General features: G+C 46.9%; 1 protein-coding gene across 4 annotated transcripts in view; it reads right to left on the bottom strand.

The window, feature by feature from the left end:
• SLC22A23 (solute carrier family 22 member 23) overlaps positions 1 to 15,252 on the bottom strand; it is a 120,805-nt gene that overhangs the window by 4,594 nt on the left and 100,959 nt on the right. For all 4 annotated transcript variants that reach the window (XR_011329117.1, XM_069808996.1, XM_069808995.1 and 1 more), the window contains 4 exons: positions 14,323 to 14,425; positions 10,270 to 10,502; positions 7,587 to 7,619; positions 5,678 to 5,801 (listed from right to left, as the gene is read on the bottom strand). Coding sequence is in view for 3 of the 4 variants with exons in the window: in XM_069808996.1 (XP_069665097.1) it covers positions 5,678 to 5,801; positions 7,587 to 7,619; positions 10,270 to 10,502; positions 14,323 to 14,425 (493 nt within the window). In the remaining variant the exon portion in view is untranslated. The remainder of the gene's footprint in view (positions 1 to 5,677; positions 5,802 to 7,586; positions 7,620 to 10,269; positions 10,503 to 14,322; positions 14,426 to 15,252) is intronic.

A 15,252-nucleotide genomic window follows, 5' to 3' on the forward strand; every position in this document is an offset into this window, starting at 1 on the left:
GTACTACACAGTTACTCCGGTACGGAGCTGCTTTGCTGTTGTAGATCGTTACTGCCTATTTGCCTCAGGGCGGGGAAGTAACTGTACTCGAGTATCTTTTCTGCCCCCACATAAGAAGAAGAGGAGCTTTATCACATGAGTGTGTAGACAGCCCTCTAAAGTATTCCCATGTCCGAGTATTCCCATATTCAGTGAGGAAAAAACAGATTTTGCTTAGTATGCCAGCCTTCTCCAGCTTAGACAAGACACACCAAGAAGCAGTAGGTGCAGAAGTCAATTCTGGCTGCCTCTGAAGTATCTGGCATCAATCAGCAGTGGAGGCAGGAGATGAGACTTTACAGGCCACTGCCTCGATCCATTATACCAAACACTGAGTCCATAAAAACATGTTGTGGCTGGAACCTATCAACACATCGTTCTAATAAAACGCATAATCTTCAGAAAAAGAAGGTAACAGAGCTAGTAGTCAGATTAGAGAACAAGAGTTTGGGATTCATTTCCAAGACCTCCTCTTAACTCACTGTATACGTTGAGGCAGGTCCCTCACTTCACACTTCCTTGCTCTTCGTGTGTATTTTTGTATCGCAGAAAGGTTACAAAAAGGTTAGCATTGGTGAAATGCTTAAATTTTAAATAGGTACATTTATAAAGTATTCTTTATGGCAGAGATGCTTATTTATTAAACACAGTGTGCTTGTGTATTGAGATCATACGTGCACACCAAAAAACAGTGAAAACACATTAAAGCTTAAAAAAACCCATGTGAAAATAACTTCATTTTCCTCCAGATTTCCAGCATGGCAATCACTTACGCAGGCCAAATCCAGTGCTCTCTCCTGATGCTCAGCTATGCAAGCAACCTCCCTTGCAATTCCTCGCCTTGCTCATCAGCGTCTCTCCAGGTCCCGGAGCCGGCAGGCCTGGCACACCGCTGGCCACGGCCACCTGCGCACACCCACCTCATTTTGGGGCACAGCTCACACCGCCGGGACCTGTCCCCGCTGGGTGACCCCGCACAGAAGCGGCACCACAGACATTTCTCTGGGGCAGACCACTCCCTCCTCCGTCCGCGGCACGACCGAGGTCTCTGGCCAGCAGAACGTCACTCTCAAGTGACTCGTTTTAGCAAATTCTCTGCGAACGGCAGCTTGTCCTTCGTTTTCCAAAGACCCTGCTGCCTGCAGAGGGAGGTCTCCCCTTGAGCTTAGTTGCTGGCACTCTGCTCCCCACTCCCCTACCAAGCTCGCCCAGGCAGCACGCTCCTCCGGGAGATGCCATCTATTCCCAAACCCTCTGGTGATCAGACCAGACGGGCTCAGGTGCTTCAGTTCCTGGCCCAATGGCAGAGATGTAATTATTAACAAACCAGACCTTACAGAAGACAACCGCAGAAGGCTAATGAACTGCTTTACATCAACTACTTGGGAAAAAAAGTTTCATTGACTGTTGAGCATACTAGAAATCACAGCACTATAAACCTACAAATGCTAAATTCATTCAGCCAACCACTGTGTTAAAGCCAGTCTTCACCCAATCCTTTCCAAAATTCACTGCTGCTTACTTGACAGCTGCAGGGCAGCAAACACAGGTTTCAAAAGATGCTCTTGGGAGTCTGACTGGATCAAAAATTCACGTACGTACCTTCTAACTCTCCAGACTCAGCAGAGCATCTTTCACAGACAACAGTGATTTCCCCAAATACTGCAAAAGCCCTTATTAAAAACTTGCCAGCTTTCCGATGGCAATTTAGAAACCCAGCTGAATGCAGCCATTGTGCAACTGGCCTCCCTGCAACTTCATTAATACACTCACATGAGTAATCGACACAACCAGCCCCGAATGCATAGCAAATCACTTTCCAAGCTGGCTCTGGAGCAACAAAAGCCTGGCTCATTTACATCAGTGTTTGCTACAGCTAAATTGTATCTCAACCCCTGAGAAGGACCTGAGGTGAGTTTTAAAAGCTGCTGTAGAAGGACATCAAGCAAGCTGAAAGGAAACAGGAAAAGGCAACAACAAAGACGGCTCTGTCATTATGGGTCAAGTGGCTTCAGATTTAGAGGGGCAAAAAAAAAAGTTTTTCCATATGACGTCAGTAATTAGAGCAGGCGTTACTTTATCCAGTGCCATCAAAACCTGGCAGAAGGTGGCTTGAAAATACATTTTGGCATGCATCCTAGAAGACTTTTTTTTTAATGTCTGACTATACTGCAAATATGAACATGGGGAAAAAAAAAAAGGAAAACTGAAAATACTGCCAGGAATTTTTTGTTGTTCACATGCACATCAGGAAAACCGGTACAGGGCAAGAAAGGCAGCACCCTCATAATTCACACTGTTTTTGCAGGCACCATGGGGCAGCAGGTGGAAACCAAAAACATTCAGTGCCTTTTGGGGCACTGCTCCTCCTCAGCACGAGGTCTCCCGTGGCGGGGTGCCAGCGTCTGTACTTCCAACACGCTCCGAGGTGCGGAGCGGAGCCGAAGGAGGGAGCGCGAGGGCTGCTGGCACCCACGGCCAGACCCAGCTTCACCCCTCGCGCCTCCGCCTGGCAGCAGCTGCTGTGGGGGGCTTGGCCACGGCAGGGACCCACGGGTGATGGGAGCCGCTTCCCCGACCCCTGCTCGCCCAGCGGCAGCGAGGCAGGATGGTTTGCGTGAGGCTTACGGTCCTGACGTGGGCAAATTGCAGAGAGACCTTGGTCCAAAATTTTGTCCTCAGGAAAGGCCTCCCTGTTCAGGGAAGGAGAATTTCCTTGCACGCTACCGCAGTGTTTTTTCAGAGAGCGGCAAAACATCCTCGCTGATATTCTTTGCTTGCACCAGGCGAAACCTAAGAAAGGGGACTTGCCCTTCTCAGCATTGCTCAGGGGAGTGGAGAAATGTTAATCCTATCTTCAGATGACCATTTGTCTGTCCTGAGCAAATGGGTCGACACACAGCATGGCTCAGAGTACAAAAGAGCCAGAGCGCTACTCAGGCTGGAGGAGACTTTGGGAGAGCACCTACTCCAGCCTCCTGCACAAAGCAGGGCCAACACTGATTTCAGACCAGGTTTTTAGGGCTTTGTCCAGTCAGCTCAGCCACTTCTTGAAGTCAGTCCCTGAAAACCTCCATGTTTTTTCCCTGCCTTTCCTGTACATAAGTGACCTTGTTGCACGCTCAGTCCTAGGTCAGAGCTTCAGTAACACACCGGGATGCCCTTGGTCTCATGGGGCAAGGCACCACCTTGGAAAAGCCAGGCCTGGTTCAGGTCCCAGTAAACAGCACTGTACCCCACTGGAAATTTGGCTTGAGACAGCTATTGATGGGTAAAACTCCTAATTTGGTCATCGCTGCTCACTCTTCATTTCTTTGGCCGGGTGGGCACAAAAGCAGGACATAGAGATAAAAAAAACTGATCTCCCTTCCATTTGGTAGTATCTGAGCATGCAGAGGATGGGGAAAGGATACATCATGCTTTCCTCAGCCTAATCCTATTTCACAGCTGTGCAAACTGCAGTGGTGTTCCCATCAAGATTATTAGGGATGGATTATTGGTGCCACTTAGTGCTTACATTCAGCATTTGGAAGGCACTCGGTACTGAAGCCCCCATACAAGGAATGGGAGCTCCAGGTGAAGCCCTCCTACCTAGCGCCAGGAGACCGGGGTGCAGTACGAGGGTACGAAGGGCCCCTCTGTGCCGTGTGGTAGTGTGGGACCTTTGCGTTTTTGGAGCAGGCGGCACCTCTTGGCGATGAAGATGGTTGTTTTCCTCCTACACCGCTGTAACCGTTCATCTCAACACCACAGCAGTAGAGCTGGACGGGTGCTATGGCTTTGCTGTGATGCCACTGATAATGGCAGTGCTGTCTTCCTCCCTCAGGGATGGGGGATTACAGGTAAAGGATTTGATCAGGGAAACCCCAGAGACGGCTCCAGTGCTCTCTCTGCCTCCCTTTTCCTTAAGCTTCCTTGAGATTCAACCAAAAGCATATTAAGATGGTCTGAAATGCTAAAGGCTATCCAAGGCAGTATTTTGGAGAACAGGTTATGAGGGAGCAGCCAGATCCCACCGAAACGCAAGACACGAGGCAGCTTAACCACACCTCTGCCCGAGACAGGTTTATGCACCGTCCTGAGCTCCACCTCCTAATTACAGCCCTGAGTGGATCTTATCAAGAGCTTCACGGTGGTAGGACCACAAAGCGCTGCCAAGTGTCATCATCCCTATTAATAAACAGGGACCCTGAGGCATATCCAGCTATTGTCACTCGCCTGGTGTCACCCAGCAGTGTCTGGGGAAGCAGAATTTTGGCTCCCAGCCAGAATTTTGTCCCCTTCCCTGTAGCAACATAAGTGATTTAAGGAAAAAAACTTGCTAAGTTTACACTGCGCATCTGACCCTACTTGGCAGATTCTTTTCTGGTTGACATGGCCAATTCCTTATCTATATGTCTTTCAAACAGAGACAAGGAGAAAAGTAAAGAGGTATAAAACCACCAAACTGACTGACACACACGTAAGTAAATAGCTGTTAGTGTTTCGGGCTGTATAATCTCCTCACCACTCACACTGCCTTTCCCTGTGGCAATAATGTTATCTGTAAAATACATTCACAGAGTCAGATAGCCTGGAAGAAAAGGCCATGGATCAAGGAGACTCTGGCTACTCAGCTGACGGTTTTGCTACAATACTTTTGCAAAGTTATTAAAAAGGCATACAATTTGGAGAAAAAAAAAAAGAAGAGTATCCTCTTCCCTCCACCCTCTCTCCTTCCCACCCGTACGACCTACATTCCTGGGAAATTCAGCGGAGTCAGGATGGACTCCTGAATAGCTGTGGCGTTGCTGAAAGCATAATCCAGAACCCAAAAGCACAACCTTTGTGCTGTGAAAGGTAACAGTGAATACATAAAATTGTACAAAAACCCGACTATACAAAGACATTTTATGGGAAGGTCTCTGGTGAAGATCATTTGCCCGATTTCTACTATTGCCCAGAATGAAAACGCTCCTCTTCAGAAAAACTTTGAGCCTCTAAGATAGATCTGGGTGCAAAGAGAAAGATGACTTTATCCGTAAGAACAGCAGACCACTCACACAGGTGCTGCTGTAGGCGAGGCAGACTCGCAGAGCACCTATACGCACCAAAAACATTTAACACCGTGTGTCACAACACCTCCTTTCCACCAAAGCACCCCTATAGCCAGGCTGATTAACGTGCCCTATGGAGGCAGGGATTGCCTGCACCTATGTCCTCCTCTGCACACTTGTGGAATTTCTCCTTTAATATCAAGCCGTAGACTCACATGGTCACTGCTTGTCCAAATCCAGCACAGTAAGCAAAGCAGTAATGTGGTTCAACCGCACGATCTGGTTCAGCTAAGTATTTAAGACCTCATCGCACTGCAAACAAATGCAATTCATACGATGCCTGGCCTGCTGATAATCACCATGATGGGACACAAGGTGGAGCCATCGGAAACAAAGCCTCTCTGTCTACAGACAGGTATTTACTTGGGCAGACTGACTGCAGCGACATTAAATTAAAGAGCGGTCCAAAAATTGCTGCAAGGTCTTCAGTTATGGGGGATTTCCCCGCCCCATACGATGTGTTAAGTTACACAGCCAGTTATCAATTAAATGAGGATAATTTCAGCCCCATACTTTGAAGAGGGGGGGCTCCAATGTCTCACCTGATTACTGTGGGTGTGATTTCAGCACAGAAGAACACACTGAGGCTTCCAACGGCATGCGAAGAAAACATACCCACAATGGAAAACGCGGTAGAGAATTTGTCTTTGACGCTGTCACTCATACCTGCCAAGACAAGTGTTTTCATAAAAAGCGAGAATGAGGCCAAACTTCCAAGGAAGAAAACAAGAAAACAGGTTTATGTTACTCATTCTCCCTAGACAAGAATTTGAGTCATTTCTGTAATACTAATTTAAAACTGGTATTTATAAAATCCATTCCCCAAGCACCTGAGACACAAACATACGTGGAAAAAAACATGTCATGCCAAAAATGGCAGCGATCTCTGGATTATTTATGCCCAGCCACCACAAAAAGGTAAAAACCAAGAAAAAACACATCTTTGGGCAGTCTTTTAGGCACCAGCCACTTCCCTCCCACGTTTGACAGACAAGCGGAGGTAGGCAACATTCATCAAGCTGCCAAACATCTGGTACAGCTCGGTGGCTTAGGCACTGGAGAGGCTCACAGGACAAGAGGGGGAAGAAATAAAAGTGCTCCCATCTCCGTGCTAAGCCTCTGCACGTGATCAGTCTGCAGACTCTGTTGTAACCCCCAGCTTGACAGCCTTCACCTGACAACTCTGGGAGAGAAAAGCTGATGCCAAGGACGGTGAAGCACTCCACTAAGTCACTGTGTCCAGCAAGGCTGTTCGCTCAATCATTTCATGGCTGGATGGCAGCAAGGTTTCTGGGAGCGAACAGTGTCTATCAAGCACAGGGAGAAACCCCAGTAAATCCAAACAAAGCTAAAGGAAACTGTCTCCTGGCCACTATGACAACACATCCCTCACTTTATCCCTGCTCGCCACCTTCTGCAGGCAGGGGGGGATATCTGATCCAGGGTTGTACAACCTCATGCGGTCGGTCCTGGCCAGCGAGAGGGCATATTTGCAGACACTATTGCACCATAGGAGGGGAACAAATCCTGATGGCGACACTGGGGAAAGGACTGGAGCTTTGCAGCCAATGCCCCCCACCTTCCTTCAGCCAAGTCCCAAGATCTGCCTGGAGAAAGGGCTGCTCATCTCTCTGGGTTGGATGGAACAAAAAGTAACACCTGCTTTTGTTCTTGTTGAATATATCGGCTCTCAGGAGAGCAAAAGGTATTTGTGAATTCTTAGGTTACAACTTTGGAAATATGCTACAGCCTGCTCAGGGCTAAGCACTCCCCATGTCTGTGGGAGAGGGCAAATACTGCCAGCAGATAGGAACATGAGCACAGCACCTTGCAAACTAAGGGTCTCTGGGGTGCCTGGCACCTTTTGCATAGCGGGTGAGGCTGCAGCAGTGACCCCCCAGGGAGTCACAACTGCTCAGCAGAACAGACCTTGGAAAAGCCAAGCAAGGACAGGTCCATTAAATCAAATACAGAAGGGTAAGTTTTGTTCCCCTGCAGCCTGTCACTGTATTGCTGTTACAGTACTTCAGGCTGGGATAAGGTGCCCAGGGAAGTATTCTCTAAGGTGTCTAAGTCCCCTTATCAGAAGGGACTTTGGCATCTCAGATCTTTCTGGACAAGACTGAACTGGGAATGTTGCTTCTGAGAAGGAGACTTTCTGAGAAAGCCTTGCCCCGTATATAAAACTGAACCTTGGGGGACCTCTGCACCCTCTCTTGACATGCAGAGGCGAGTCAGACTGTGGAGAGGATGCTACGCCAAGAGACTGCATATAAACAAACAGGCCTGCCTACGAGCGCGGTCCCAAGGCACTGTGTAGAAGTGGGCTTTCGCCCCCGCACGGCTCTGCGGTGGCAGCTCCGCTCTGGGTGCTTTGGCCCTGGCATTTCGGGTCCACCCGCTCCCAGGGGAGCGCATCCAGCATGATGCAGACTTGTCTGTAAACCATACCTGAGTCTGGAAGTTGACTGTATTTTCCGATCACTGGATCCAAGACCACAGAAGTCAGAGTAACATAAAAATAAGAGAGAAAGGGAGAGAAACCAAGAACATACTGTTATGTATTTATTTATCCAAAGGAAAAGAAAAAAAAAAAGGTAAATCCCACATGCCACCCTCCTTTCCCATGCCACGACTGGCACATCTTTCCATGGCCACCAGATAGGGCATGCCGTTTCGAGGCCCCTTTCAGCTGGAGGACAGCATGCTAATGAGACAGTGATAACAAACGCAGCAGTAAAGCATTTTTAAGAGCCCCAGAATTACCACTGGGATTAACACAAAGGCCTCTTTGTCGTTAACGAAGTGGGAGAAGAGAAACTGCCCTCATGCTGCGGCCCCAAGGGAATGGCCAACAGAGGCTTTAGTTACATGGCAAAACTCTGGGCATCAGCACCATCACAGTGGTGGGAGACCTATTCCTTGCCAAAGCCCTCAGCTGGTGGTCCACGAATCATGCTAGCTACCAGGTGCCATGATCCTAACTGCAAAGGAGCACAGGGCAGTATTGGGCAGCAAGGGGAAGGGCAGTGGCACGACCTGGGCCACCAGCTCTGCTGGTGATCTCCCACCAGGCTCCTGAGACATCCCAGGTGACACTGTGGGGTCCAGAGGAAGGGACCTCAAGGTCTGTCATGGGTTTGCTGCTGATGGAGAATACCCCTTTCCTTCTCTCACCCTCCTTCTCAAATTCTGATTTAATTTGCTAATTACACCCAAATTATGCTAAGCTAAAACATGCAGGAGGCTGTAACAGATTTCATAATCAGCAGGGTCACCGCTTCTCTCCAAACACTGTCTAGCTCTTCTGAGAAAGAAGGGGGGCATGGTCTAGAGCAGGGGGAGACAAGCTGCTCTGAAGTTCAAGGCTGCCTTTCCCTCCTCTTCTCAGAAAGAAAGGGGCGAGGGCAGAGTGGGGAAGGCTGACGGGCACGCAGCACTGAGAGAACTCCAGGTGCCAACGCAGCAGCAAGCACCTAGAGCCCACGGCTGCTCTTAGTTTTAGCAACTTTGCTCACCAAAGCACCCAAACCCATCATGGAAAAGGTTGTAATGATTCCTACAGGGTGTTCCTTCCCACCTCCCTCACTCCATTTTTGTTGTTGAAAAACCACAGCCAGATTTTCATGCCTCTGGAGCAGACTTACACGGTTCTGGCATACTTTCTTTCCACTAAGCAATTGCATGTTTATTACCTCAACAGCCTCAACAAACATCTAATGTCCTTAAAGAAAAATAAATTAGATGAATCTAGTGTAGAGAGACCCTGACGGACACCAACACAAAAGCGTGGAGTTTTGGGAGATGGCACACACACAGCGTGCATCTGCATGTGGTTGGTCACATCCATCAACGGGCTGGGAATGAGATGGGGCCAGGCGGCTTCTCCACTCTCAGCTGGGACAGCTGGACATGGTAAACGTGTGCTCAAAGGGACTGTAAACATCTGTGCCAAGGTGGGAGCAAACACACGTGATTTTGGAGTTTCCTCCATGTCATGAAAGAGGTTCCCTGTTTCCCTCCTACACTCCCACAAACAGCACATTTGCTAAAGCTTTACTTAGGAAATGTTTTCAGGAAACACGGTCTGTAAATATGGACAGCTCTTGCTGGCTTAGGGTTGCCCTCAGCATGCAGGAATGTGAAATCTTTCCATCCTCAATGCAAGAAACTCTTTCTTGTTAAAGCCCTTAATTATTTCTAAACTTGGAAATTAAAAACAGCAACAACCAGTATTCTGGTGTTTTTCTTATAGCCAATTTATCCAAAGCATGTCTCAACCCTCTTCCTTTGGGTGAGGTTTCATGGACAGGGGTCTAATGATTGGCAACTGTGAGAGTGGCAAAGCACATCCCACCTTCCCTCTGTTTCAACACCTCTCTGATCCATCACGTTCAACTTCCTCAACCAACAGAAAATTAAGACAAGGCAATAAAATAAAAAAAGGAAAGGGAATATTTCTGTAGCAGTTTTAATACCTGAAGCAGCTCAAAAGGGCCAGAGAAAGGTCACTGCCTGCAAAGGAGGAGGTGGGACACTCTTGCTTTTGGCAGGAACAACCCATTTGGAAAGCTGTGTCACCTCACGAAATTGTGTGTATACGTTCACATGGACTACACATACATACCATGTTAAAAGTAGGGTCTCTCAGCTGCATATTGCCATGCTACCTGTATATGAGTCACAAGATGCTTGGAGCAGGCAGAGGACATACACCTATTCCTTTAACTTCTGTTTGTTTGGAAGCTATTCAAGAAACAGACTCAAGTGGGAAAGTTTTCCCTTTCCAACCCCTACTCAGCTCTTTCCCCAGAGGGTATTCCACTGAAATAAAATTAAAAGTGCTTTTTGTTTGTTTGTTTGTTTGTTTGCTTGCTTTTAAGTGACAGCTCTAGTAGCAGCCCCAATGTTCAAACAAGCTTCACCACAGGGACTCATCCAGAACACAATGCCTTTTGTTAATGAACCTAAGACAACAAGTATTTGGGGAATCCTTCAAATGAATTCAGCTTCTTAAACTAAGCAGGTGTACGGCATGTCAAATCTGAGCAAAGCAAAGGAAATGCTAGTATTTTCTGGTCCCTTATTTGCATGGCAAACTTGTGTGGTCCAGAAAAACTCATCTCCAACTTACAGTTGAGAAGGCCCAGCTGCAGAAGCGATGCCAGAGCTGTAAGGATCATGAAAAGCAGGAGACCTCCTCTCCTCCCCAGAAACCCGACCACCGGGCACATGGCCAGGCAGGATGCCAGCGCAATCCCGGCCATGGTGTAGTAGTCTGCATAGAAGTTGTGCGTAATCGCCATCTTCGCTTCGTGCCCCATCATGCTTTTCGCAAAACAGTGGTGTATGCCGTAACCAGTCAGCCTAGAGGGAACAGGAGAGGGCAAGAGGACATCATTGCTGAGAAGGCAGCCGTGCACTGCAACGTAATTCAACTTGGGAACACGTTAATGGGGAAAGAATTTCTTCTGCTGCAGAAATGCAACACCTGGTGCAAAAAGACTCTACTCGGACTTCTAGGTGATACTGTAAAAATAAGCAATGATCATAAGAAACAAAAGAAAAACCCCTATACAGCCAGACATTTGCAATCTCCTGGCTTCATTTGTTGCTCAAGATCGGGGTGCAAGCAACTTTATAATGACTCCTAGCGCGTGACTGGTTATCCCAGCGTGTTTCAGAACTCCCCTATCTTGAGAAGGTCGTCTCTCCGTTCCCGGTGCATCTGCTGACAGCCACAGAGCCAGTGCTGCTGCGATGAAGCAGCCTGTGTGCTTGAACAGCAAAACACCACGCAGTACAGATGTGTCTTCCAGGAAGACCCACCTGCCTGTGGCATTTGGTCGTACTAAAGACTGCATCTCACTTCCCAAGCTAGCCTGTTACAACTGAAAACCTCTCAGAAATGAGTACTTGAGGTCACACGTGCTGCAAAGATTATTAGAGTGATGAAACGATAAGCCCTAATTCAATCTACATTTTTACACCACCCTTCACAGCAATGCATCTACCCTTCTTTTAAAAGTTTCTTCGTGATGCCAGTGATCAACATCTTGCCACTCTATTCCATTCCTCTTTTTTCTGTCTCCCGTTGCCTCCCAAAAAAAGAAAAGAGAGAAGAGGGAAAAGAGAGAAGAGGGAAAAGAGAGAAGAGGGAAAAGAGAGAAGAGGGAAAAGAGAGAAGAGGGAAAAGAGAGAAGAGGGAAAAGAGAGAAGAGGGAAAAGAGAGAAGAGGGAAAAGAGAGAAGAGGGAAAAGAGAGAAGAGGGAAAAGAGAGAAGAGGGAAAAGAGAGAAGAGGGAAAAGAGAGAAGAGGGAAAAGAGAGAAGAGGGAAAAGAGAGAAGAGGGAAAAGAGAGAAGAGGGAAAAGAGAGAAGAGGGAAAAGAGAGAAGAGGGAAAAGAGAGAAGAGGGAAAAGAGAGAAGAGGGAAAAGAGAGAAGAGGGAAAAGAGAGAAGAGGGAAAAGAGAGAAGAGGGAAAAGAGAGAAGAGGGAAAAGAGAGAAGAGGGAAAAGAGAGAAGAGGGAAAAGAGAGAAGAGGGAAAAGAGAGAAGAGGGAAAAGAGAGAAGAGGGAAAAGAGAGAAGAGGGAAAAGAGAGAAGAGGGAAAAGAGAGAAGAGGGAAAAGAGAGAAGAGGGAAAAGAGAGAAGAGGGAAAAGAGAGAAGAGGGAAAAGAGAGAAGAGGGAAAAGAGAGAAGAGGGAAAAGAGAGAAGAGGGAAAAGAGAGAAGAGGGAAAAGAGAGAAGAGGGAAAAGAGAGAAGAGGGAAAAGAGAGAAGAGGGAAAAGAGAGAAGAGGGAAAAGAGAGAAGAGGGAAAAGAGAGAAGAGGGAAAAGAGAGAAGAGGGAAAAGAGAGAAGAAGAGGGAAGGGTGAGCAGGGGTCTGGAGGTACAGAAGTCAGATGAGAGGCCCCAGCCATCACCCCTGACAGGGTACAAAACTGCAGCAGAGCTGCTATGGGAGGTTACTGCTCCCAACTGTCCCCATCGCAGCACAAAAACCCCTGCCAGCAAAGGCCTCCTGCCCCTGGCATTTAGATCAGACAAACCTCCTGTCACAAATTAATTGTGCCTGATAGAGCAGCAGGTGTGGGTCCGGGTCTCCAAAAAATGAATGGCAGGTACATTACACTGATACCCCTCTATCCTGAACGTCAGGAATTTGAAGTTCTATCAGTGTAAACTGGATATTAATATAAGCATAGAAACAGGTGGGGGAATACACAGTCTCTGAGCGCATGACAGCCCAGGGCCTGGGGAACTTCTCTTGCAATCTTGTGACTCAGTGCTATAGTTCAAAAATAGCATTTTTGAACAAATACCAAATACCAAACACCTTCCCCTCTAAACACCAATACCAAACACCTTCCCCTCTAAAAAAACCCAGCACAAATACTTGCTCTTATACAAGAATGTCATTTGCTTTGGATATCTAGATTATAACAGATTTCTCCCGTAAGTGAAATATTAATCAGCAAAACAATACTTAATAAGAGGGCAGAGTTAAACAGTGTGTATCTTCTCTCTTTCTCTTCTGTGCATGCAAACACACTTGCTAAAGTTGTTATTTAGGCCATGACCTATAAACCAAATTGATGTATCATCTGCACTTTGCTTTCCAGCCTGCTTCCCCAGGAATTACTCTATTATCTTAACTTGCTAAGCAGCTCAGAACAGTTGCTTTTAAAACTAAATACATTTATCTCCCTTGATGTCTCGTAATTCCCTGCAAAAGGCTCCTTCTCTATGTTCCATGCTACAAAAATTTAGCAGAGCCCCATCTAACAGGAATAACAGAATTAAAATTCTATAGTTTTTTTTCCACCCCCTAAAAACAAACATGAAGGCTATTTCCTCAAACACACATCTGCTTCATGCGCTTCTTGGACAGCAAACAGCCTCCGTGCACTATTGCCAGAAGTCACTCTTTGGGCTGCCTAGTTCTGGTTTAGGGAATTTCCAAATGTGCGTAATTAAAAAGGGTGAGGGAGAAGGGAAGAATTCCCCACATAAACATTCTTCACAAATACCGTTAACACTATTAAATCTATCAGCTCAGCCTAAGAGGAAAATGCTGTTTCAGAACAGAGGAAGTCACCCACTGGGTGGTGGGAGACACACACAAAAATTATAAAACCGGAGTTGGTTCTGCAACAGATAACACTGGAGACCAACGCCTGAAATCCGTGTGCCTCTGGGTGACTGCCCAGATCTGCCCAGCACAGGGGCTGTCCTCTCTGGGTTATGACTGATCTATGAGCCTGCTAACAGGAACGAAGGCTGCAGAGTAGGTCCCTGAAGTGATAAAGAAAAAGCCACAAGAGAGCCACATACTTCTAAACAGAGTAGAGGATGGGGGATTTCCAGTGTTCTCCCCACCTCCCATCTGAAAAAAATAACGAAAGGAATTCAAATGAGCATTTTTATAAGATTGAAAAATTTGAAAATCCACTGCCGCTGCCCTTCCAGAAATTGGGTTTGGTTAGAGGCTAAATTTGCAGCCCATCTATTTCCTCTGTACAAGGTGCTCAGTTCTGGGCAGAAGGTCTCGGAGCCTGTAGCCTGCAAAACCCTCAGGCAGATGCCTGGTTTTGTCCATGTAGGCATGTCCAAGCTGAAGCCTTAGGACGCAGGCATCACATTGCTCTGTGGGAGACTGCACATTCTCCCTGCGTGCCCCATACGCGATTTGGGAGAGCTGAAGCACTTTGTAATCTGCTTTTGAAGACCTATCAAGGACAGCTGTTATACAAGGGAGCAGGCCTGTATTTACTGGCAAGCAACATCTTTCTCTGCAATACAGATATATCAGATGTAAACAACTTGAACTTGCACTCCTGTGGCATCAATGACTTCAAAAATCCCACCCAGGGTGCCAGCAGCAGATGTCTGCATGCATGAGCATGTACCAGCACATATCCATGCAAGACCACTGGTGACAGCAATGCACTTGCAGCACGACACCTGAGAAAACACATGGCGCTGCTCCCTGAAACAGCCAATGAGTTCCTCCACATTTGCCATAAAAATAATTCCCTGCAACAGCTGGTGTTTTTCCAGGATCATTTATCAGAGACACTAGTGAAGGGTCCCACACAAAGAAACAGAGGAGCTCCCCCATCATTTTCCATTACTGCTTCCAGTTCACCAACCACACAACTATTCAAACAGAAGGAGATTGGACTTACGAGTTCACACACAATACTACGATGTTTTTCCACAGGTTCCTGGTTCCCACCACTTTAACAATGCAGACTTTCTTCGGTCTCCTGGCAATCTCCTTTTCCAGCTCTGAAACAAACCAAATGAAAATTATTCTTTCACTGGGGAGAATGAGGAGGATAAGCTTTGCTTGTGAACTACAGATACTCTGAGGGATATTCTGGAGAGCAGGACACTATTGATTTCATTAACAGCAGCTATAAAAACACTAAACTACCTGCCTAAAGTCCACCTCAGGTTTCTCCTTTTCTTCCGGGCGTCCCTTAACCTTCTTGGGGCTGAAGAACTGCTCAAGAACTCCTTCACACCCCAAAACTTCTCCCAGTTTAAAACGTGTATGTAGAATGGGGGCAGTATGGAGCTTGATCCCAGCAAGCGTGATATAAAATTTCCTGAAGAACTTCAGGATTCTGCTAATTTTTAAACCCCCACAGGCAGGACCGTGCTTGTGCAGGATTGCTCTCAAAGACAGTCTCCTTAGCTCTGTTACAAGATCTGCTGCATCTCTGCAATGCACACCTGAAAAGCCATGGAAAGGACTGGAGTTCAAACCCATTTTGTGTGGGAATCTTTTGAGGTTTGCTCAAATTCAGGTTTCAGAAAGAAGTGGCTGGGACACTATGTCAGCTCATCCTCTTCCCCCCTACATTTCAAATATTTAAAAAAAAAAAATATCTGGTGGATGTCCTAAACAGAAGATATTTCCTTAAAGAAAAATCCTTGGGCATCATCAGCTGTGATGTCTTTGTGTTTCAGAGCTAAAGCCTCACCATGTCTTTGAAGTGCTGGGCAGCTGCAAGCTAACTTTTCTTTTACAGTGCTATAGTAACACACAAGGCTTACAAACATTGCATCTGATATTCTTGTTTGCACCAGACAAAAATGAAGGGGACTGC

This window comes from Haliaeetus albicilla, chromosome 21, assembly GCF_947461875.1.
Source record: "Haliaeetus albicilla chromosome 21, bHalAlb1.1, whole genome shotgun sequence".
Lineage (NCBI taxonomy): Eukaryota > Metazoa > Chordata > Aves > Accipitriformes > Accipitridae > Haliaeetus > Haliaeetus albicilla.